This window comes from Lepisosteus oculatus, chromosome 8 (genome assembly GCF_040954835.1).
Source record: "Lepisosteus oculatus isolate fLepOcu1 chromosome 8, fLepOcu1.hap2, whole genome shotgun sequence".
Taxonomy (NCBI): domain Eukaryota; kingdom Metazoa; phylum Chordata; class Actinopteri; order Semionotiformes; family Lepisosteidae; genus Lepisosteus; species Lepisosteus oculatus.
Genome location: NC_090703.1, coordinates 21,171,713 through 21,194,685, shown reverse-complemented (window position 1 = coordinate 21,194,685; position 22,973 = coordinate 21,171,713). Strand labels below are relative to the sequence as shown.

At 39.5% G+C, this 22,973-nt stretch overlaps 1 protein-coding gene across 1 annotated transcript; it reads right to left on the bottom strand.

The window, feature by feature from the left end:
- Window positions 1-189: 189 nt before the first annotated feature.
- tmem62 (transmembrane protein 62) lies at window positions 190-21,474 on the bottom strand. Its single transcript, XM_015351047.2, has 14 exons — window positions 20,344-21,474; window positions 18,624-18,735; window positions 17,873-18,010; window positions 15,195-15,240; window positions 14,808-14,949; window positions 13,405-13,529; window positions 12,441-12,563; window positions 11,791-11,946; window positions 10,917-11,076; window positions 9,641-9,754; window positions 8,503-8,587; window positions 7,494-7,598; window positions 6,971-7,089; window positions 190-5,279 (listed from the first exon to the last, which is right to left on the bottom strand). Exons 1-14 carry the CDS (start codon window positions 20,644-20,646, stop codon window positions 4,953-4,955), a joined length of 2,055 nt encoding a protein of 684 aa, XP_015206533.1. The 5' UTR covers window positions 20,647-21,474; the 3' UTR covers window positions 190-4,952.
- Window positions 21,475-22,973: the final 1,499 nt, after the last annotated feature.

Here is a 22,973-nt window from a genome sequence, read left to right as displayed (position 1 = left end):
GCAATATTTTCCACCCAGTTTAGTTTCAGCATTAGTTTCTAAAAACAATATGAAACTGGTTGGTGACCAGCCTTTCAACTTCCACCTTCAATTCCTCTGTCCTGACAGTGACAGAAGCTGCACTTGGGACTAGCTGCTATCACAACAACCGCAAAGCAAAGGGCATTCATATTGACACAAAAAGCAGAATACATTTCAAAATAAAAATTTAATTGAAATTACAATCACAGCACTCGATCTCACAATTTAAAAATGCACAGAGGATTCATTAATATCATACCTATGTTCAAAAACACATTGGCAGAAATATAATTCCTGTATTCACCTCCGGGCTTTAGTGCAGCATCACGTCATACGATTCCATTGTGAGTTATCAGCTATTTTACTTCTTTTTTACTGTGAATCATGAGTTACATGACTGTGCTGCTCATGGAGATGACCACTATCCTCAGCTTTAAACCAGGAACACAACAGCATGTGTTCTTCATAGCCAACGTCCTGTGGTGTCTTGACAACTGTGGTTCAGATTTGAGGTGAATACAAGTACACACTAAGGTCCTGCCACCCTGGTCCATGAGCATTAGTGCTTGTGACAGGATTATGGAAGGCTACAAGTGAGGCACTAGAAAAACAGGGTTCAGGGTCCACCATGCTCAGTACTGAAGGCTGATTTACTGTTCTCTCTAGTTGGCAGTGTGCAAGTGCCCTGTTTTTTTTTGCCATTCTCAGGCAGTTTATTAAAGGCAGTTTCAAACTGGGATTGTAACCAGATTGTAAGTAGTGATGATTTTGTTTTCCTACCTTCTTATAAGTGAACATCTCTGCACTCTGTTCAGTCAAACCCTGTGATTATGCCAATGGCTGTGCCTTGTTTACCCATAATTGTAATATACATTAAAACCAAGTAACTACACATCACAGTAAATGTTTAAAATCAATATTGCACTGCAAGTTTAGTATTCTTAAGATAATCACTAACATCCCTCACTATATCTTGTATATTATTCCATCAAATATAGATTGGCTTAACAAAAACATTAATGAAAACTTCAGAGTTGTCAGGAACAAAGTGCTATTTGAATACCACCTTGATCTTGTCTGCTTAGTTTTGGAGAAATATCATACACAACTATTTATTATCAATGCAATAAAATTGGATATTCACTCCTTCACTTGGGTTTGACATGTGTTTGATCAAAAACCTTGACAACATAATGTAGAAGATGACATTGAGTCTGCTATACTTATCATTTCAAGTGGATTGCTAATGGAAATAAAGAGGTTCCTTCTGTAAATAACTGTATCATACAGAATGTATTTCCTTGAGTGTTATTATAGAGTTATTAGCATCAAAGTATGAAAGATGCTGGAGAGTAAGTAATCTAGAGATCTTTATGTCACAATGCCAGTGAACATAAAACAGACTGACAACTTAAGCAAAGTGCCTGCTTTCCCCCATAGTCTTAATTAAAGATCACTGCAGTATCTTAAAAGACACTAGACTTTGCATCAATGAGTTCTTCATTTTTAGCAATTTTTGTAAAGCAGTTTCTCTATCCTCGTGCTACAAGGCCAAAGAGAAAGTGTTCAACTTTGTTGGACTATCGAGAATTACAGTAAATCGTGAACAGGAAACTGGCTGAATTGCACAAGCATGCAGCTACCTGCACATTTGCTCATGCAACTCAAGATCAGGAAATACTTCAGATTTCTGCACATATAATGCATTTTGCAGGATTGTGCAACCATTATGCAGAAGCATAAGTTCACAATTTCTGTACTCAATGGCACCACAACTTAGACACCTGTAACTGAATATGTCACCCATTTTGACTTCAAAAGTGTCTGAAGGCTAATTTGTTTTGTCAATTTTATAACAGCAGCAAGATTTTCAGTCCCTGTAAAATCATTTTGCTAAATCTGTTCACAACAACGAACATTTGCCACACTAGGCAGGAGTAGTGATTTCCACAAGCATACAGTAATGACCTAACAAGTGTTTCCACAAGCACATCTACATGTTACAAAACACATTACTAGCTGATCTGATGTGTCAAAAAGATCATTTGGTGCCGTCTGATTTTCGAATGGTACTGGTGGATTATATGGTCGTGTTTGGTCAGAGAACCTGATGAAAATTGTAGGTGAGAGGTTGACAAGCAAACCCTCTAGTATGAATGTGTTTTGCATTTAAGCAACAGATACATACAATAAATGTATATTACAATATTTTCACTTACACAAGTGAGGTGTGTGACAAGAAATGCAATGCATTTTTTCAGATGCATCTTAAATGTTTGAACAGTTAAGGCAGGACAGACTACGACATAACACCATTACTCACCAGCAACATGTGGGGTCTAAAAATTGCTCATACAAGCAGTTGGCTTGGGCTAATGTGCCTTAAATGCTGCTTTATAGGTATGAAGATAGTCTATTAATCAATACTGAATAGTGCCTATTGAAGCTAAACTACAGGAAAAACCCAGATCGAAGTAATTCTGTCAATTTCAAATGATTTCTTCTCTTATTCACACTACCAGATTCCCACTGATCTGTTCCTGTCCCTAGTCACCGATACATTTCTTTCCAGTGCTGTTTCTCATTTTATGTCACTGGACCAGGCTACTAAGCCATTTTCTCTACTATCTGCAGCATAGTCAGATATATCCAAATATGAATAATTTATATTTTTTATTAAAAAAAAAACATTTGAAGAAAAAACCCAAAGTGCCTTCTCAGAGAACTGACTAACGCTACTGGTTTTGACATCCAGTATACTAGAGGATGAGTCAGCAATCAAAAGGGAGGAGAGTATGTCCCCCTTACTGTTGAAAAGCCCCCTAATTAAATGATTCAACTTTTGTAAAAGGCCTTTACAATTCTGAGATTGCTTACAGTCCTATTATCAAAAAAATAAAATCTAAAGTATGACGCTTGGTTTTGAAAATGTGGCATTATCTTATACCTCAGTAAGTCACAAAGTTTCACAGAGATATTTTACAATTTCAGAGGGATTCTTCAACTTTCTGAACTGAGATCTCTGATAGCTCTGTGAAACAGAAAGAAACTAAGCACCTAACTTAGTTGAAGAGTTGGTATGCTCTTGTGTATCATATAACACAATTATTTTAATGTTGCTAATATCGCATAACGCCATATTTTGGTATAGGAGAAAACATTTCTGTGCAGCTTCAGACGTGAATATACATGATGTAGTGAGGTGAAAGCACTTAAAACTCTTAAGATGAAACAATATCTCCTCATTTAACTAAGTATAACTTCCATCAATTGAAATCTAGTCAATAGAGAATATTCCTTACGTGATATCATAATCAAGTAAACAACAGTGATGAGAGATGAGATACAATGCTGAGAGACAGGGTAACTCATCTCCCTGGACCAGAAATTCCACACTAGTTCTGTACTCCAGCAGGGCACAAGAAGTACCTTTCACATTAGACTTTAAACTGCAGCCTTGTCCACAGTTCAGAAGATTCCACAGCCTTTTTTTAAGAGCCAAGTTTAAAACCAGGTAATGGTTTGTATCTTGTATCTGCCTAAAGAGCTTGTGTCTCAATTACTTTTAAAGATTGTTCCCAGTGCACACCCAAGCTATTCCTAGAACAAAAAACTGGAATGTCAATGTGACTTCCTGCTTTACATAAAGTCACATTATTATAAATAATATTCACTGATATAACTGTCTTCCCTAGATGTAGATGGTGTAGATAAAGGAAAGCGTGCACTTAAAAAAACACTGATATATTGCAAGCAGAACCTGCAATTATCTAAAAGAAAATCCCTTATTAGTTATGACTCATCCTTTATATACAATTTTAGACATGATAATAGAGTAACTGTGCCTTTATATTATCACCCACATTTGGTCCTTGAAGTTTCAGGGATTTGTGGATATTAGACTGACATTTTTCATTTTGCCTTTCATATTTAAATAGGGGCTTCTAAAAAATCATTCAGTGGTGTGTGTTTCACAGTGTCTCAATGAAGACATTACACCACGAATGTAACAAATCTTTTTGGATAAAGACAGCATTACCAAAAGTACTGGGACTGTGTCAGAGGCCAAGTGCTTTATAGTGGCATGTTAGTCTAAGGAATGGTAGAGTGCATAAGACTATAGAGACATTATGATTTCTAAAGTCCCCTGTGGAGAAAATTGTAAGACTGAAGAAACTAAGTCCTACAGTATGAACCATAAAATGTGTTAACAACAAACTGGTCTGTCAGGACTAAAAACCACCACCACACCGGAGATCAAGACACCAACAGATTTGTCTGTATTCTATGCTAAGAACTGCAATGCGTACATAAGGACTTTGTCGCAGGACAGGCATCCACAAGCCAAAGTGTGTGTCTGTCAATGCATTGATGCAAAAGGCTTATAGTTAAATGTGGAGGAGATGCTGTGGTGCTGCGTAGTCTCACGGTTTGGGCAGGGCAGCCACTTTTTTTGTAATGAATGCCTTGATCCTGTTCATGTATTAGGACATTCTGAACAGTTCTTGCGAAAATGATCAGTATGTATGGAACATCTACTGGCACAATTCTGTGTCAAAGCTATGAGTTTAACACAACAGTTCTGGAAGAACTTTACTGAAAACATTTCAGAGAGAAAACTGACCTCACTCATGTACAACACCTGTGGGTTGAACTGTAACAGCAAGAAACTAACTTCTCCTGCTGCACTGAAAAAACACTCTGCAGGAGGTAGTGGGAAGTATCCCTGGCAGGATTGCAGCATTGGTAAGGCCACGAGTGAACTTGAGCACTATGTTAAATACAATGTCAACAGGTATAGTTTGTTACTATGGCTGTTGTCCCAAGACTTTTGGTAATACAGTATAAATGCTATCAGTCTGTAAAAAATCTCTGTGTTTTCAGTATAGGAAGGAAAATGCAGACGTACAGAAAAAGCAAATGAACAGCTGTCAAGAGGCTAAGCTGGCCCTGGAGCCTGCAGTGTACTGACTGAGGCGTGGTGGAGGACATGTCCAGGCCCTATAGGCAAGGAGCAGGCCGAGGGCCAGGGACCAGGTGCGAACAGGAGACAGGAGGAAGGCCAGGAGGCCATATGTCTCCAGCAGGAAGATGCAGGAGTACGCCTGCCAGGCCAGCAGCGCCAGCATGGTCAGGTTTACCAGCAACGTCCGCACCCTGCCAGCACGCTGGAAATGGGAGCGAAAGCAGTTGCCGCGACAACGCAGGTTCAGGCTCCAGCAGAGATAGCAAGTCAGGGGCATGTTGAAGAAAACAACCTGAAACAAAACAAAGAACACAACTGTTTTTTAGAAGACATTAGCAATTCACAGCACAGCACCATATAGTGGGAGTTTTAATTTTTATTTCGAAAGAAGATTTGCACAAAGCTATTTTAAGTCCACCATTACTTCAAAAATGTTTTGAACTACTATTCTTTTGACACATAATGAAGAAAACTCAACTTAATTAGGAATTACCTTAACTATAATATTATGGAAATAAAAAATACAGTGGCGTATAACTTTGTAAGATTATAATTAAAAAAAGAATATTTCTATTCTTGAAGGTCAATTAAAAAATGTTTATACTTTCAGAGATAATTTAAGTGTCTAAGGACAGAAGTTCATTTTTATGAGTTATTAGAAATACTTTAATTTAACTCTGCACATCCTTTATCAAATATTGTTAAATTACGTAACTCTTGATATATTGTTATCTTGTTATGTAACTGATGATGTAGGTATACTAAATAAATCTTGATAAAAAAGGCAATGAATATCAATGTTTTTTATTAAAACTACAACATGAAGGTCATAAGTGTAAACTCACACACAACACAAAAGTATGAACAAAAACATTCCAGTGCCCAGTGAAAGTGCAGGACCATTGCAGTGAATGGCCTCTATGATCACAGAATCTGCTATATGAATAATGAGTACTGGTAGCTAATGTTTTAGCTGGGCTACTTGTTGTGTGTATTGTCTATGTAAAACTGAGCACAAATTGTCAGTTAGGTTGACCTGAAATGTGAATGTACAATATAAAATTGTAGTGTTCACGTAAATGAGAAGAAATGAGGACACAGGTACACCACATTTCTGCAGAGTTTGTTGTGGACATGATTAAAGACGGCATATAATTTTCTGATGATACTCATGTCTTTAAAGAGGGCTATCATCTGGATCTGCCCAGCAACTGTCTTATTGACCTTTGCCCTGCTCAGGCCAGTATTCAGGGGCGGGAGAGTAATAATGTGGGGCTGATTTTCATAAAAACACAACCACACCCATGACAGGGGTGGCCCAGGAGGGGCCTACCAGGCAGTGCTAAGCAGCTGTTTGTATTCTAATCGTGCGCTTTGCAATTAAATACATGGTGCTGCATTTTTATTGCGCTTTACTACACAATTACATTAAATAGCCTATGAAGCAAAAACTGAAGGACACTCGTAAGCACAAACAGATGAGACTGCACATTTGCCAATTTGTCAGTGTTTTCTCTGTTAAAAATGTAAAAAGAAACATGCCCATCTCATTCCAAACATGTGGAAAGGGGATGAATGTCCTAAAGAAGCTTGATTTGTGTGCCAGAGTTAATATAAATTATTTGGGTTAGCTGTCTTTTATTTAATTATTGTATACTGGCTTCCTAGCGAATACTGGCCATACATAACAAGAGATTCAACTACTTCTGCTCTTCTCCTTCTGGTCCAAGGTGACCCCTACAATTTAGTTCAGGAATGCCTGAAAGTATATATTACAACTCATTAATTTCCATACAAGTATTATGACGCAGATTGTTTAAAATTAAAATGAGAAGGTATAATCTTTACACAAAGGATTATGGGAATCTGGAACAAGATACCCAGCTATGTTGTTGAGGCTGATGACTTGATACCCACTGTAAGCAGGAGGAAGATATTCTCAGATAATTAGCTACTAGCCATCAAACAATTCAGATCACACACCTGAAAGATTCCTACCACAAACGTCAAGCTTCCTTCTAGAAAGTGGCCATCCACAAACACCCCAAATGCAAAGCATGCCCCCTTGTGGCCATCAATCACATCGCCAACAAACCAGGGACCTGGAAGAAAAACAAGACATTACAGCCGGTTGCTATTTCAGAAAAATTCCTTGGTATGGACAACACTTACCAACTACACCAACATTAATGGAAAATTAAAGAGCATTTTAACAACACTTTACAGTTTCTTTTCCTAATGATGGAATAAAACAGCAAAGATATTGCAGGAGCCTTAAAGTCCAGACAGGTGAACATGTAAATTGCCCAAGGTAGACTGAATTTAGAACACTTTTCTTTAATCTGTGAAAATAAACACTGGGGCTCAATGGCCTGAGTTATGGTATTGGACTAAACTATGTGAAAGACAGCAAAGAGAATGTGCGACTGGAATGTCTAAAAAGGGCACTAAACTGGACTCTTCTTATCTTCTTATCTCATCAGTGCAACGTGTACTATGGCCTCACCAAAGGCAGTGTAGAGGTTGAAGAGCAGTAAAGAGTAGTAGAACATGTTGGCTTTGCTGAAAACATGAAGAGACAGACATGCCTGGGAGTAGAAACCTGTAGATCCTGGCAAAAAACAAATACAATAAAAACTTTAGAATGTTTTAAAGTAGTTCAGGAGCAGACAGTTACAGCACAATTACAATTACAATTACTGTTCAAGAAATACAAGTTGCTGTTATTTCTATGGGTCTTGAACTGAAGGACCAAATCAGTAATTACATCAAGTAAAAAAAGAGCAACAGTAGAGTCTGAGCAGAATCTGAGTGTCTGCTGTGTTTGTTACACAGTCCCAAACAACCTGCTTTCATTTATAATCTTTCTCTTCTGCATTTATTGTTTTCTGGTTCAAACAATTACTTCTAATGTTTAATTTTTGCATTGCCTGCCACTTGTTCTGGCAGTTATTGTGTTTATTCTTCCTCAGTATGAAGTTACCCAGCCATTTTCTGCAACTTAGTAAAAAACAACTTAAGGGGGAAATGTTTGACTTTATTTTTCAATTTTATTTTTTAAAATAGGTTTTCAGGACTGCAGAGCAAGATGGAAAATCAGAAGGATATGCTACTCGATCTGTGCTTGTAAACTCATGCCAGAGCAGGAACTTACATCTTAAGTTTGCAATCGAGAATGATCTAATTTGAACTTCATAAAGTTAAATGAAAGCTTTTCCATGATTAAAATAATGAGAGATAATAAAAAACGCTAATAAATCAAAAGGTAATTTTGAAGGTCTCCATACTTTTAAATGTCCCCATTTAAAATATATGGCATGATAGGAATTTCTAAAAAAGACTTCATAAGACTGCAGATTTGAACAAGGGTATTAAACGACAAGCTGGAAACATCCCAAAATCTGCAAATGTGTTTCTGTCAGGTATCGGGGGAGCAAGAAAAATGTGCGTGGAGAGAAGGTGTGCCTTGTGCCGAACAGAAATCAGAGGAGCTCGGACAAACGCCTGCGTCTTACCTCTCAGAGAGGGGGTTCCCAGGTAGCGGAAAGCCACAATCAGGGCAACATTAAACAGCACCAGGAACACAAAGGCGACTCTAGCCTAAAAACAAACAAGTCCCGAAGAATGCTGTCAAACCGCGGTTCCAGCACGCCTGGGAGTCGTCAAGCAGGTACGCATCAGAGAGATTACAGGTTATCACTGTGGGGAGGGAAGAATCGATTTCTCCTGAAGAAAGATCTGCTGCAGTTCTTAAATCCCTGGTTTCTTTGCCTGATGTGGGAATGTTTAACTACTTCACAGCTTTAAAACAAAATGCTGTACAGTTGCACCAATAGACACAGCCAAGTTTTGCCAGATCATGTTTATATCTGTATTAGAAACATAATAAAAAACTGTCTAAGCATCTGGTGTAGGCCCTGCATAGCACACAATTACTATTGTTTTTTGTGCTCCCTAGTATGTCACATATATCTTGTCATTTTAGTGATATGGGTGTTTGCATATTTTTCATTATTTTTTCTTAAAAGACAAAACTCCCCCCCCACACACACACACTTTTCACACTGCTCACTGTCAAGAATCATTCAATTAAATTCAGCTGTTCTTCTGATGTCACAGAAATGTTGCACAGATGAATCAGGACGTGAAATAAAATACTTAAATTATATACTTTTTTAAATAATAAACTTCTATAAGCACATATGGAACTTACCTCTGCAGACATCATGGGACTGTACGTGTATGGAAAAGGCAAACCAGACAAACATTTGAAAGAATTCTTTAAGTAAATACCTTATATAAGGGCTGTATAAGTGATTATAAAATCCACTGGTTTGTTCCAAATAAAATAAAGAACCATTTATGGTGTAAATATGTCACATTTCAGAATGTTACAAGGCTGAAGAAAGGTCTCTTTTTGATTTGGTGACATTAGCAGTTTTCATCTTTTAGGATTGCAGATCATAACATTGTTGATGGACATGGCCTAGACCCCACTTTCAGATGATCTTTTCCCATTTAACTGCAGTTCATCTGTTCATAAGAAGGGACTGTCCTTCAGGGTAGGAATGTAGACAGGAAATGAGTCACAAACACACACAGGAAACAGTCAGTGCTGTTGTAGGCGGCTGTGCGAGCAGGAGAGCTTCTCACCAGGATGTAGTGGTCAGTGAGGAGGATGAAGGACTGCAGGAACCCGAAGCCCAGAGTCACCTTGCCGTCCAGCGTGAACTGCTGCTCTCTTACTGTCGAGCGGCCAGCAGAGTCCTGTCCAGAGAGAGACTCTGAGAGACACACGCCACGCTGTGCTGTGCTCCTACTCATCTTCCCTGCTTCGCTTCTCCCCATTCTGGAGTACGAGCTAAAGCAAGCCCTGATTTGAAACAGAGCTCACGGAACTGTGTCTGTACGTGTTTCACAAGCCGTGCTATGCTATACCTGTGAGCCTCAAACATTTCAAATACAATCTACTCTCTGACAAACGTCGCACAATACCACCCAACAAGTGCCTCGAGCACTGCACTTATGAAACACACTTAAATAAGGGGACTGATAGCCCTGTGACTAGTACCAGATCAGGCTAATCAATAGCAGATGGTTCTGTGGTCAGATATGCAGATCAGCTCTTCTCTCCTCCTGAGAGGAGCAAGGATGCAGTGAAGACGGGACAGTAAATTTATAAGTATCTCTCAATTCATCTCCATTTTACCTCTCAATAATTCCATTTAATACTATACTTTGCAGTTATTGGGATCCTGTGAGCTCCAAAGATAGTCCTGTTTAGTGCCAAAAACAGATATCTGTCTATGCGTCTGTCTGTGTTGTATGTGTGAAATGAGCAGCTTAGCACTAAGTGCTAGGGCATCGACTTTCACAACGTGGCTGAGTAGCTTTTTCTAGTTCTTGGTTTTAAATGCACTTTTACATAATATTTTTTATGCTGTTTTTACAATTACCCATTATAACAAATGGACCATTTGCCTTTCAGCTAGTTTTAGTTATTTTCCCAATTGCATTTTTGAAAAATGATAAGATACTGTTTTCAGCAGTGTGAGAGCACCATCAGTGTGTTGTTGAGCTCCAGTAATGGTCTCCAGAAAAGCTAGCCCTGCCCACATATGACATCAGTGTCCTGTCCTTCTTTACTCTAATCTTGAGAGCAGTTCAGTTCACCACATTGTGCAAAATTGGCACCTACTTTTTTAACTGGGATTTTGAAACACACCCTGTGGACACCCAATATGAACTTCAACAGAAAATATTTCACATTAAAACCAGCCGGGACTACAAGGAGCGACATCTCTTGCTCTGTAATTGAGAAAAACAGTGTCTTCAAAGACTGCAACTCGAATGAAAAAATTGTTTTTACAACCTGGTAAGTAAGTGAAGAGGACACCTCCACACAACCCAACGCAGCGACTGCACTTACCTCCACTTTGACCCTGATGGAGTGGAGCCCTTTGGAATAGCTCTTGGGGTCCCAGGCCAGCACATACAGCGGCCCTTTCACAGGATGAGCCTCACCCAAGGGCTTCTGGTCGATGCTCACGTAGACCGCCGTGATCGGGGCTTCCGAGAAAGCCAAGATTCTGACGAGATCCAACACAAGAACAGCCTGATGACGTCCCCCACAGTGTTCCACAGTTCCTAATCCTGATCACATACTTTCAGTGTGGGCTTGTGGACTAATGGTCACCTATGTTTTGTATGTCTGACAACTTTGCATGGACTGTTTTACATTTACATAGACTGTTTGCACCTAGAACCCTAGCTTTAATTTCTAACATATTCACAATCTGTTTGAAGGGGTTTATGTTTCATGATGGGAGTTCTCCCCTTGACAAGAGACCAGATATGGGGCAAGGCACCCAAAGAGGCAGAAATATGTTGCTAAAGCAAAATTAAAAACAGAAAAATGCCACTCAAAGAATACCATGAAGATTAACTGACTTTCTGAGGTAGGGGGGAAAAAAATCACTGAGGCCTATAACCTGTGCATGGCTGAAAAAAGTCCCCCAGACATTGAATTATAACCAGATTTTCAAAGGTTTCCAAACATGTAAATAGTTATGACAAAACCTCAGCCAATCTGCTGGCATCACTGACTGTGGCTCTGACCCACTGGCTTTGTAGTGTATTTGTTGAGCCTTATTTTTGTAACACTCGGAACTGTGGTGAAAACATGGCCAGGTGTATTAAAATCAATCATCATACAGTTGTAAGGGGGAATTCCTTTGACTGTTATTTTGTCCTGGTGATCATGGGAACATGAATGCGGTGCTCTGGAGACTGATTCCCCAAACCTGATGTGTGTGGAGTGCCGGATCCTGCCCAGGGGCTCGGTGTCAGGGTTGGCATACAGAGCAGCCTTGGGGTTGGTGATGAGGACGACTGGCCACTCCTCGAACCGCAGGTCCGAGAAACTCAGGATGTCGTGGTCCAAGGCCAGCACACGGTACCTAATAAAGGCAAGGAGGTATTCAGAAGCCAGTATTTAGAGCCACTCTGGTGTGCTGCCAAACAGAATTCAGGCCACGGGGACATTCAGAAATCATTGTAAACTGAACAGTGAAACACATGAAAGTGTGTTTTGAGCACCTCTTATCCAAAGGGTGTATGGTGTTCAGCTATGTTGTTGGCCTGGTCTCTTTCAAGAAACATCTAGTTGAAGGGCCAAAGGGCTTACTGTCTGGCTTGTAACCTTTCAGATTGTAGTTAGAATGCAAAGAATTTTAAAAAATGCCATGGATTTTGAAAAAATATGGGGAAACTGTGACGTAAGAACCACTGTTTGATCATTTGTTAATGGATAGCCATGAGACCTTAAAGTGTCTTATTATTCAGCCATTATCACCCTCTTCCCAGAAAAGAGAGTTTTTGTGTAGCTTCAGTTCAAAAGCCGTTCCTCCAGAGGCTCAAACGAAGTACTGTGTGGAGACGAGCGTGGTCTTACCTGCGATTGTCCATCCAATCTCCTAGCTCCAGCTCCAGGGTGCCCCGCGGGTGCCGGCTATGCAGCACTGGCATCAGGCCACCTAGCGTGTGGAGGTGCCCACACAGGTATGCCACAGCCGAGCTGTAGAGCCGAGACAGAAATGGGCACTCAGGGCCGGGACGGTTTGAGGAAAGCTTTCCCAGATTCCCCTCCAGATCCAATCTAGTGGGACGTTTATCTCACTTTAAAGTCAAACACTTTAAGAACTTATTCTGTCTATATTATCAGTTCAAATGTGTCCAGCAAGAGCAAAAAGCAGGAGACTAAATACAGTTTAATACGAGCCTTTTATAGTTGGGACTGGCAGTGAGGAAGACATGTGAAGCTATGAAAAAGCAAGACTGATATTTGAAACTTATATTTTTTCACATTACCATTCCCTATGTTTCTTTTATGTTTTCCTAACATTTCTGAAGAAATTCAACTTCCAATGGCGTCTCCAATATGGAGGATATTTGTATGTTAGAATAAAAGACAGTGAGGCAATTTTTAAAGTCTATGTTATGTACTAAAGGAACTTAATGCCTCATGGTACATTTCGGAACCGTCTGCAACTGTCAAAGATAATGTTCATTGTGAATGAACCAGGAGGACCCCAGGGCCCAACCACTCAAACAGCACCTTTGCTGACTGAGCCTAGTGACAGCAAACAAACAGTGACCTGAATTATATTAAGACGACTTCATGTAGGCCTTTTTATAATCATTTTTATTGAATTTCACCGTAACATGGTAGTTAAATGTGATTTTCAATCTTATTGATTTGAATAGAGGTAACTGGATTAACATTTTGTCACCCTCTTGTAACAGCCCCTACATCACTTTTGGATTGGAGTCTGAGGGAATAATGCCATCTACAGTGTACAAACACCACTTCAGCTGCAACCTGTACAAAACCAAACACCTTTGTCTTGTCTGATTACCTCATCACCTGTCGGATCCCAGGAGAGGTGGAGATAATGGTAGACGTGGTATAGTGTCCGAACCAGATAGACTGGTTGCTCTTCTGGCTCTCTAATTCAAAGCTGCGAAGCTCATCCATTTGAGTCTGAAAGGAAAATATTTGCTTACTACAATTTAAACAATACAAAGCCACTGGCTTACTTTTCAGCCCTCTAAAGAAATAAAACCACTTTTTAAGTTGCAGATTTTAAGTTACTGCATGATTTTCAGCAAGGAGAAAACAACTGTGTCAAAAGTAAATTCTAAAGCTTGATTTGGGTCACAGAAGATACAGTTTTAAACAGGGATAAAGAGACTATTTTCAGATCTGTTCATTGAGCCTTCAAAGATATTAAATGGACTTGATTAGATAAATTGGTCTTAAAAACCATTGTATGGCATGGGATTAGGTGAAGAGTTTTACAGGGTCTAGTTATTTACTTCAGTCTATGTTTTTTGTGGGATGAGAATTTTCTACAGCAAGAAATGTTTTATTACTTTTCCATATTTTCCCCTAGACAACAGTGTTTCAACTACAGATTACACAACAATTGCATCAGAATCAGTATTAAGCAGTGTGAGAGACATTACACTTTGGACATCTAAAATAATATTTCATTCTGTCAACCTCTTGTAATATAAACTGATTCTTAACAGGTTGTTTAACTTGTATTTTCTGTGGTACATCCAGACCTATTTCAAAGGACTTTTGTTTTGTAATTTAAGTTTGTGGGAATATGGAACAAGCTACCAAGCCATGGTGTTGAAGCTGGCTTCTCTCAAGAAACAGCCGGATGAGATCTCAGATCTGTCAGCCAATATCAAATGGTCTAGATACTGTAGGTCGAATGGCCTCCTCTTATTGGTAAGAAGGCAGGAGGTGCAGACAAGATGGCAATTCATGTATTAACCATATTTCCCAAAAGGCAATCATACTTGACCTGCCATCCTCATCTTTAAACCAACCAAATTGCCTTCTGACAAATGGACAGGTGTTGGCTTAAAGATCAGGACGATGTTGCTTCCAATATTTTGCATCTGCCATCTATTGTGTGTAGTGTAGTAGTGTGTAACATACCAGCCTTGTGCCCCTCCTTCATAACGTTCTTAAGTGGGTACACAGCCCACTTGTCTAGTATATCCTTAAAAAAAACTGACCACCACAATGCTTTGCACTGCAGTAACATTTGCTCAGGTGCTAAGAAAAAATGAGCACCTATCCATTTTCCAAGCCCGTGTGAAACAATTGTGAATTAAACTACCTTTATTTTCTTTCCACTGCTATGCTCTCTTTTTCCAAATTTGCAGTGAATAAAAACTGGAGCCTTTGTACTTTTAGGCACTGTGGTTGGTGTGCCGGAAAGCCAGAAAAATTTAGCTCTACCTGATTCAAAATTCCAAAGAAGTTATAGGGCCTTTTGGGTCCTGGTGTTAGAGTGGCATCAGCACAGATGAAAGAGTAGTTTCCAAAGGAGGTCTGGTGGATGTAGTGAAAGGAGCCCACTTTCTGATTAGAAGAGTATTTCCTGAATCGACAAAACAGCAACATAGGTTACTGGAAATGAAGACAGACTGTTGTAAAAATTCAGACTGGCACTGATGTTCCTGAATATTAATGTGTCTGTGCAGCATTCTAGAGTATTTTGAGGTACAATCTTTCTTCATGAACCTCTTGGCAATATTTCTATTAACCAGTAATGATAAATTATCTTTGCCTCTATAGCATTGCTAGAGACATGCATGCAAAGAGAAGGTAGGACCAGCCTCTTACCTGTAGTAGTTGTTGACACTGTCCACAGATATAATGTTGAAAGCATCTAGAAAGAAAGACAACTATTTGGAAAAAAAAGTGCTGTCCTCAGCACATTTCCTTCTAAAATTCAAAAGTTACAAAACAGCTAAATTACAGAAAGAAAGGCTGGGCCTGGTAAGTACTTGGATGGGACAGAGACCTTCAGACAAATCCTGGCTATCACTGCAAGAAGTGCTTGTGGACCAGTAGGTGGCACTCTTCCCTCTGGAGGAATTTCAAAAACAATGTCTCCGTATGACGAACATGAATACAGCTCTATAGGAAGCATCATTCTTCGGATGAGACATTAATACACATGCACATAAATGTTATATAAATGTCAGTACCCTGTGCAAACTGACAGGCTGCATTTCAAATGAGCCAGGCCCAGAGCTAAAATCATGCCACTTCTGTGATGATGAAATTCTTCAATTTTATGATGAAATATTCATCACGATTTATCAAATGCTTCATTTTACACTCAAACAGGTACATAAGTGTTTGGTACTTCCTCCGTAAGCAGTGTATCTCAACTGTACTCTGAGGGAAATATTCAGACAGCTTTAAAATCTGAACTACAGTAGGCTGTGTTTTATAAAGCAAATGAAACTCCTAATTGTGCATCAGCTACATGTGCTTTTCATGATTTTAATACCAAATAATAAGTTTGTTTCTTCATCAAAATCAATCTTTTCTTCTCAAGTCAAGTTACTCAAGTTAGTAATTCAGTTAGCCCATCTGAAAGCTCATACCGGTGGTAAGTAAAGGAATGTGGGGTGTATGGGGGACCATCATTTTTGGTTTAGAGCTGGAAAATGTGACAGAACAAAGCTACTTTTAGGGATCCAGCAAATCTTGCGATTACATTTTAAGGAACTTTGCTGCTAATTCTAGAAGGCTAATGCTACTTCCTGAAAAAAATAAAATGGCACAGAAGAGGAAAATCTCACATTACCCCCCAAAACAATCTAACAATGTCACATCTTCATTTTATTAATACAATCTATTGCAACGTCTACTGATGCATGGATTAAGGCCTTGGGAGGCTTCTTCTCTTGTGGAAATATGTCTTTCATTCTGCCCATTCAAGGGGAGAAAGGGCTCCTGAACTGAGCATGTGCAATCACCCAAAGTCTGTGACTCCTCAGGAGTATATCTGCAGGCAATTATTTGCCTTATCCTGCTGTCCTGAGCCAAGGAGCTTGCTGATTTGGGTTAATAATAATGAAACCAGATCTTCTGCTGCGTACCGCTGTCAAAGAGGTTTTATAATTAGGGTCTTTGATGCACAGCAGGGACGTAAATACCAAGCTCATTTTCAGTTTTCGCTGTGGAATATGAAAGGTGGCATTGCTAGTACAGTAAATGGCAACCCTACAACGCTACAGCTCTGTGCTTCAGCTTAGCTGATGCTAATCCTGTATTGCAAACCAGCTAGGAACTGTGTAGGACTCATCACCTGACTAGAGCCCATTCTAGTTTCCATGGCAATAAGCAAACTGAAAGCCCATGACAACCCCACCCCCAACTGTGATGCTAGTTCATGGCAGGGTTATCCCCAGAAAATGTGGGTGTCCATTTTCACAGTTGTATGGACTAGAGTAACTGGGGTAAAGGACATTGTTTGGGGTACAACAGCAGTGCTCACAATCTTCCAGCTGGGGGCCCCAAGTCCTAACCACGACTCTACACCTCCCCTCTTTGAAACAAACACTCTTAAAATCAATAGTGCCAAGAGGAAAAAAAAAACAAATAATAAATAAATAATAATGTATAGTTTTGAGTATTTAAAGTCTTTAAATGATGAAAGGTAAAGTACATTGCCTTCATATTTCCTGAAGACAATTACTTCTACCTGAATTCTACATGCTGTGGGACCTAGAGATGGACCTAGTGTTTCTTTAAACACATGAGAACAATAGGAAGTCATTTGACCAAATATGTCTTTCTTCAATGGAGCCTAACTCCAGCACACCAGGCCGATGTTCAGATTTTACATGTCTCTTTAATTCTCCATCTTCCTAAGAACAAGGAAACGCTTCAACTTGGACAGTAAGAAATTAATTACTTCAATTAGGTAATTATGGGCTTAGGAGTAAGGAAAACCTGAACCCTTCTGGTCCTGCAGGACTGGAGCTGGGCACCCCAGTCCTACGTATACTGTACCCACATTGAGAATACACAAGGCTGAAGGGTAGGTTGCACTGCATGAAAGCAGATTACCAAGAGAAGGAAACATATTCTGGGATCTCCCACACTACATCTGAAATTTGTGACGTAATGTTATGACAGATTCAAGTCATAACATTCCATTGTGTTCTTAAACAACATCCTTCTTCATTTACATGAATCCACCCTCTTTTTTTGATTGTTGTTTTTGCATATTTTCTTCCTGGCTAAATTCAAATTCTGGCACGCACCCAGATGAAATACGTTCTTTTATCTAAAATGCTGGCATGTGGTAATTACACTATATCATTGGTGTTCTATAAAAAGAACAGCTTGAAAAACGTTACAGATTGTCTCCTCGTCAGCATAACTTCAATCATGCTTCAATCATGTAAATTAAAAACAGGTAGAGAAGATGGAGGTAATGGTTTAATGTTCGCCTGTAGTGCGTGCCTGTAGCAATGACACCCTGCATTTGCTTTTCGTACCATGGTTCCCTCGAATGTCTATCCACTTGGTTTTCTCCAGAACTCTCGAGCGCTTCAGGACGTTGTGGTAGGCCTGCCACTCCACTTCGTGCTGCAGAGAGCCCACCTTGCTCTCGGTCTTCGCATCTGTCAGGTCCCCTGACACAGGAAAGCAAACACAAAGAGGTGCCTCAAGTCCGAATCCTTTACACAAAGAACAGTGTGTGTCCACTCTGAACAGTTCTGACCTGTCCCAGAATTCTGATCTGCTAAGTGTTACTCCAATCATACTGAAGGTGTATGCTACCATGTAATCACAGGACTCATGGACGCTGAACACTTTAAAATACGGAATATGGCAGCACTAATTGATTGATGCATATGGTTCTGTGTCTCAATAATTCATATAATAATGTCCGGTCCAGCCTCCTTCCCCCTCCTATTCCCTGGAGAGATGAACCAGTTACAACAGGACTCAGCTGATGCTGAATTATTAACAAAGGCAGGACTGTCAGTCTTATGTATTACTTTTTATTCTGAATGTCACTCTGAATAAGGGCTCTGAGTCATCAAATAAATAAAAATGGATATCGATCATAGCCCAAGCCCCAACATTACCAAGAATGGAATTTTAGGCAATACATATTCACAATACAGTTTAGCAGAAGAAATCTATACCAAACAGGAAATGGAGTCTAATATTTCCCTAGGTGGTCTATAAAATTTTATGACTTCTCTCCACACTTTGAGATTTTCATGAAGAAGAGATTACCGGTTGCGAGGACTAGATCGGGTTTAATGATGTCCACTGTTTCTGTGCAAAACTTCTCAAAGTCTGGAACTCTTCTGTGATCGTGAAAACGACTAATATGGATGTCCGACACCTGGATTACAAATACATTGACAAAGCAGTGTATAACATATTATGTTCACATAAATAATACCGACACTTGACTCAATAAATATCATGTCTATGAATGCACAGAATAATGAGATATTTGAACAATTCTACTTGTCATTCACAATTTTATTAACAATTAAACAAGAATTCAAATTTCAGTTTTTACCAAGAATAAAGTCAATTCTCCAAGAATTGGATAATAACTCTCCACTGTAGCCTATTGAATATATATCTATAAATGGTCTTTCCAAAGCTTTAGATTCATTATAGACAATACTGTACATTAATATTGCCTACACTTATTAAATTATAATACTATACAGTGGTTTCCAGATTATTTAAAATTTGATTTTTCAGGACTGAAATCTTTAGGTTCCTAAATCAGCATAAAGGAGAGCCATGTAGTTCCAGTTTAGGCTAATTATTATTTACTAAACATTAATAATATAGGTCAGAATGTACCAATGTTGCACACAGGCAACATTGATAATGACAGTAGATTGTATCCCTACTTGGGAATAGGTCACTAGAAGATTACCAAAAACACCGATCCGTTTTAATTAGTACTGCCATTCTGAATGAAGGATTGCAAAAATCATCTAAGACTGAACTACTGTCATTCACCATGTCTTAAGAAAAATGAAAAAGCTTAAACTACTGAGGTTAGATGAATCTCTTATTTTCAAACCTCAAACAGATAAGCTTTCCAGAAGACAAACTGGGTTTTGATTTTAGACCTTCATCTTAATTACGAACCTTCTTCTTCCATACAAAGATTTTAAAGACATGATGGTTGATCATCCATCCATCCATTTTCTAACCACTTCCCCCAATTCAGGGACTTGGGGGATCAGGGACTATCTTGGACAGCAACGGGATAAGGCAGGATACACGGACTCCAGTCCATTGCAGGGCAGACAGACACAAACACACACACACTCACACCAGGGCCAAATTTCCTAGAAGCCAATTAACCTACCGCTGTGTATTTGAACACTGGGAAAGAACACCAGGATCACCTGGAGGAAACCCAGATGAATAAGGGGAGAACACACAAACTCCATGCAGATATCACCCTAGGAATTGAACCCAGGGCCCCAGTGCTGCAAGGTAGGGATGCTAACCCCCTGTGCTACCATGCCACCCATGGGGTATGGCATTTTTTTTTAAACAAATGTTCTTGTTTAAAATGAATCTTGGCTACTTAAATATATTATTCTCCTGTTTTAAAAGTTGGAAATATGTTGCGATTGAGAGATCCTGATCTCAGTAAGACTTTGTAGTTAGTTCCTAATTTTAAAAACAACAAATCGCTGACAATAGATTGTGTATTTTACTCTCAAAGATCGATACAGATAATTTATTATTACCAGTTTCTTTATTCGTTTTGGTTGACAGAGATGTCATTAGCCCATGGCTTCACCTGCTCAATATAATCGTGTTACTGTACGTACTACGAGGAAACCACCTGCAATAACATATCAGTTATAGTGTATAGTGACCTGACATGCCCAAACTGTCTTCACATTAGGTTGAGCTGACGTAAATTCTATGAGCTCAGCGCACATACCTACTGTGTGCAGATCCTTACCTGCAGAAACCAGAAGATATTATCCGGCTCCTCGCCGGGATAAGGAGGGATGGTATTCCAGTCTGTCTCATTGGTTGTTTTGCGAGTCGGCTTGGGGAACCGTGAGGTATCGTACACATCCAGTAGCAATGATGCCAAGCAGGCTAACACGAGACCTCCAATGACCAAGCCGCTGAATATCTTGAGCATCCTGGCAGATAATAGACTCTGAGCAAAGCGGGGACAGAGCAAGCTCCGGTCGCCGGGAACAGCAGGTGAAATCACAGCAGTGCTAAAGCGTCCCCATTTGTGATATGTGGGCATGCCCTCTGCTTCGCCGGCACGCGCAAGCCTTCAATACATGGCGCTTCCTGCTTCCGCAACACAGTCCCTATTCAACTACAGCGGGCCAAATGTTACTGTTATTGTCCCCACCAGCTGCATAGTGCCGTACCGTCATTCTGTTTTTCCATAATAATACGATGACACCGACAAGCACGTCATAGTTTTCCTACCACCTAAAATAGTTTATTCTTAAGATGTTGCACTCAAGTGCCGATTTATGGAAAACGTAATAGCCACTAGGATTACGTTATTGTAGCGCAGATGCCCGCAGTTCTGCACAGGTTTGCGTTTTTCGCCTGGCCGCTGTTGCGCACCGTCTGTTGTGCAGTTATTTTAGCACAAGTCTGCGCAGATCACCTGCAGATCGGCGCAGCTTTAAAAAGAACCCACAGCTGCAAAATATTATGCAGCGGACTAACATCTGTATTTCTACTCAATTGTCTATTTGAAGGCATTTTTTATACGCCTACAGTATATGCCCTAAAATCTACGTCTTAACAGTTTTAATCAAAAATCCTAGTTAATCTGGAGTAGCAGCGTGTGACGTCTCACGTTGGCCGTGCGTGTGACGTCGCACTGACATCCTTGAGCAACTAGGACGCCGCCTGTGCGTCGTAACGTGGCGACACATTTCCTAACCGTTTTTTTCGGTCAGGGAATAACTGGATTAAAACCCTATGAATCTGAAATTCACGACCACCGATATAATATTTGATTTATATTTCGTGTTGTTGTAGTTGTGTTTAGTTTTAGTGATTTATGGAAAAAGTGGTTTATTATTAACTAAAATGAGGTGCCACTATCCCATGTGAGTAGTGTAAAGAGAATTTGCATTTTGGCAAAAGAATGCAATATTCGTAAAGAGAACGCGCATTCTGGGGCTCCTGCATCTTATTTTCACTGGTCTCTGCATTTTAGCGTGTACTTAAGTCCTCCGGTCGCAGAATGTCTCTCGTCACCACAGTTTAAACTGAATGATACTCATCAGTAACCAAACTAATTTACAGCTAATAGTAACGTTTACAAAAGACAAATAATATATTTATCTTCTTGTCGCATTGAATATACACAACAATATGAACGTTTACAATTGAATACAGCAATCCCGATCAACATAGTTATTACCATTGAAAGGTTTTGGCAGTATACTGATTATTTTTATTCAAAGCGACTGACGTTTTCATTGATTGATATAGTTTAACCTTTTACAGGAGCAATTAGTGCCGATCATCTACAGTAGGTCGAGGTTACCGCATTCATGATACACCCAGGATTAATCAGACAGAGCTCTAGTCAGGACTCCACACTGTTGCATGTTGGCCAGAAGGGGGCGCGCTGTTGACTGCTGGATCTAAACCCGTGCATTCTACGGGTTGGTGACCTGGGTGCGTTTTCTTCTCGTTTCAAAGTGTCAGATTATTTTAAGAGTAAAACGCAGTGAAGAACTCGTAGCCCTTTTCAATTTACCATCTGAAATTTAATTATCGTACTACATTTAAGGGAAACTTTGAAGTTAGGTCTTTTAAAGTCACGCAACAACGAACGAATGAGATATTCTAGATTATCCTTACTTATTTGAACGTCATATTGAAACACCTTTTTTTGCTTTCTTCAAATTTCAGATATCTTATGTAGCTTGACATTTCAGAGTGCTTTCGAGCCGTACTTTTGAAAAATGTCTAAATGAGGGAATGATTAGATAAGGTAGTAAACTATCAGTTAAGAACAAATAAAGGGTTATTCCATGCTGAAAAGAGAAGAAACAACGTTTCGGCTGTGTAGCCTTCTCTTTTCAGCATGGAATAAACCTTTACTTATTCCTTTGCAGCCTACGCATGCTGACGCAGCTACCTACTTGAACTTTTTTGGAAAAAGCTCTCGGTTCCACAATTGAACCAGCGATTGACTTAATAATAGGAATGGCTGATTTAATCTCTATATTGGATATCACCCTTTTAGCTGTTTAGTAAAATAAACCCCCCACAAATCACCTTGTTACTTCAGCCAAGGCCTCGGCTGGAATGAAACCCATCAGGGTTACGGAGCTCCAGGACTAAGACTGGGACTCCTGCATCAAGAAACGTGATGTTTGTGCCAGACACCTGAAGTGGAGAGCATGCAGGAAAAATATCAGCACTCATCAGAATGTTTTGGGTCTATAACAGAAGTAAAATCTGGACTTTTTAATTAGTCCTACGAAAGAGCCGTTAAATAAGAATATTTGACTCAGGTGAAAGTTTTTGTTAAGTATTGTTAATTCACAATTACAGTATTGAATATACTGTAGGACGTAACAGATTTTGACT

Bases quoted from the DNA above. Each gene is read 5' to 3' on its own strand.
- tmem62 (XM_015351047.2), bottom strand. From the start codon at position 20,646: ATGCCCACATATCACAAATGGGGACGCTTTAGCACTGCTGTGATTTCA. The intron at 8,588-9,640 runs GTGAGAAGCTCT...GTTTGTTTTTAG, and splicing joins TCACTGACCACTACATCCTG to GCTAGAGTCGCCTTTGTGTT. The intron at 7,599-8,502 runs GTAAGACGCAGG...GTTTTTTGCCAG, and splicing joins GGGAACCCCCTCTCTGAGAG to GATCTACAGGTTTCTACTCC.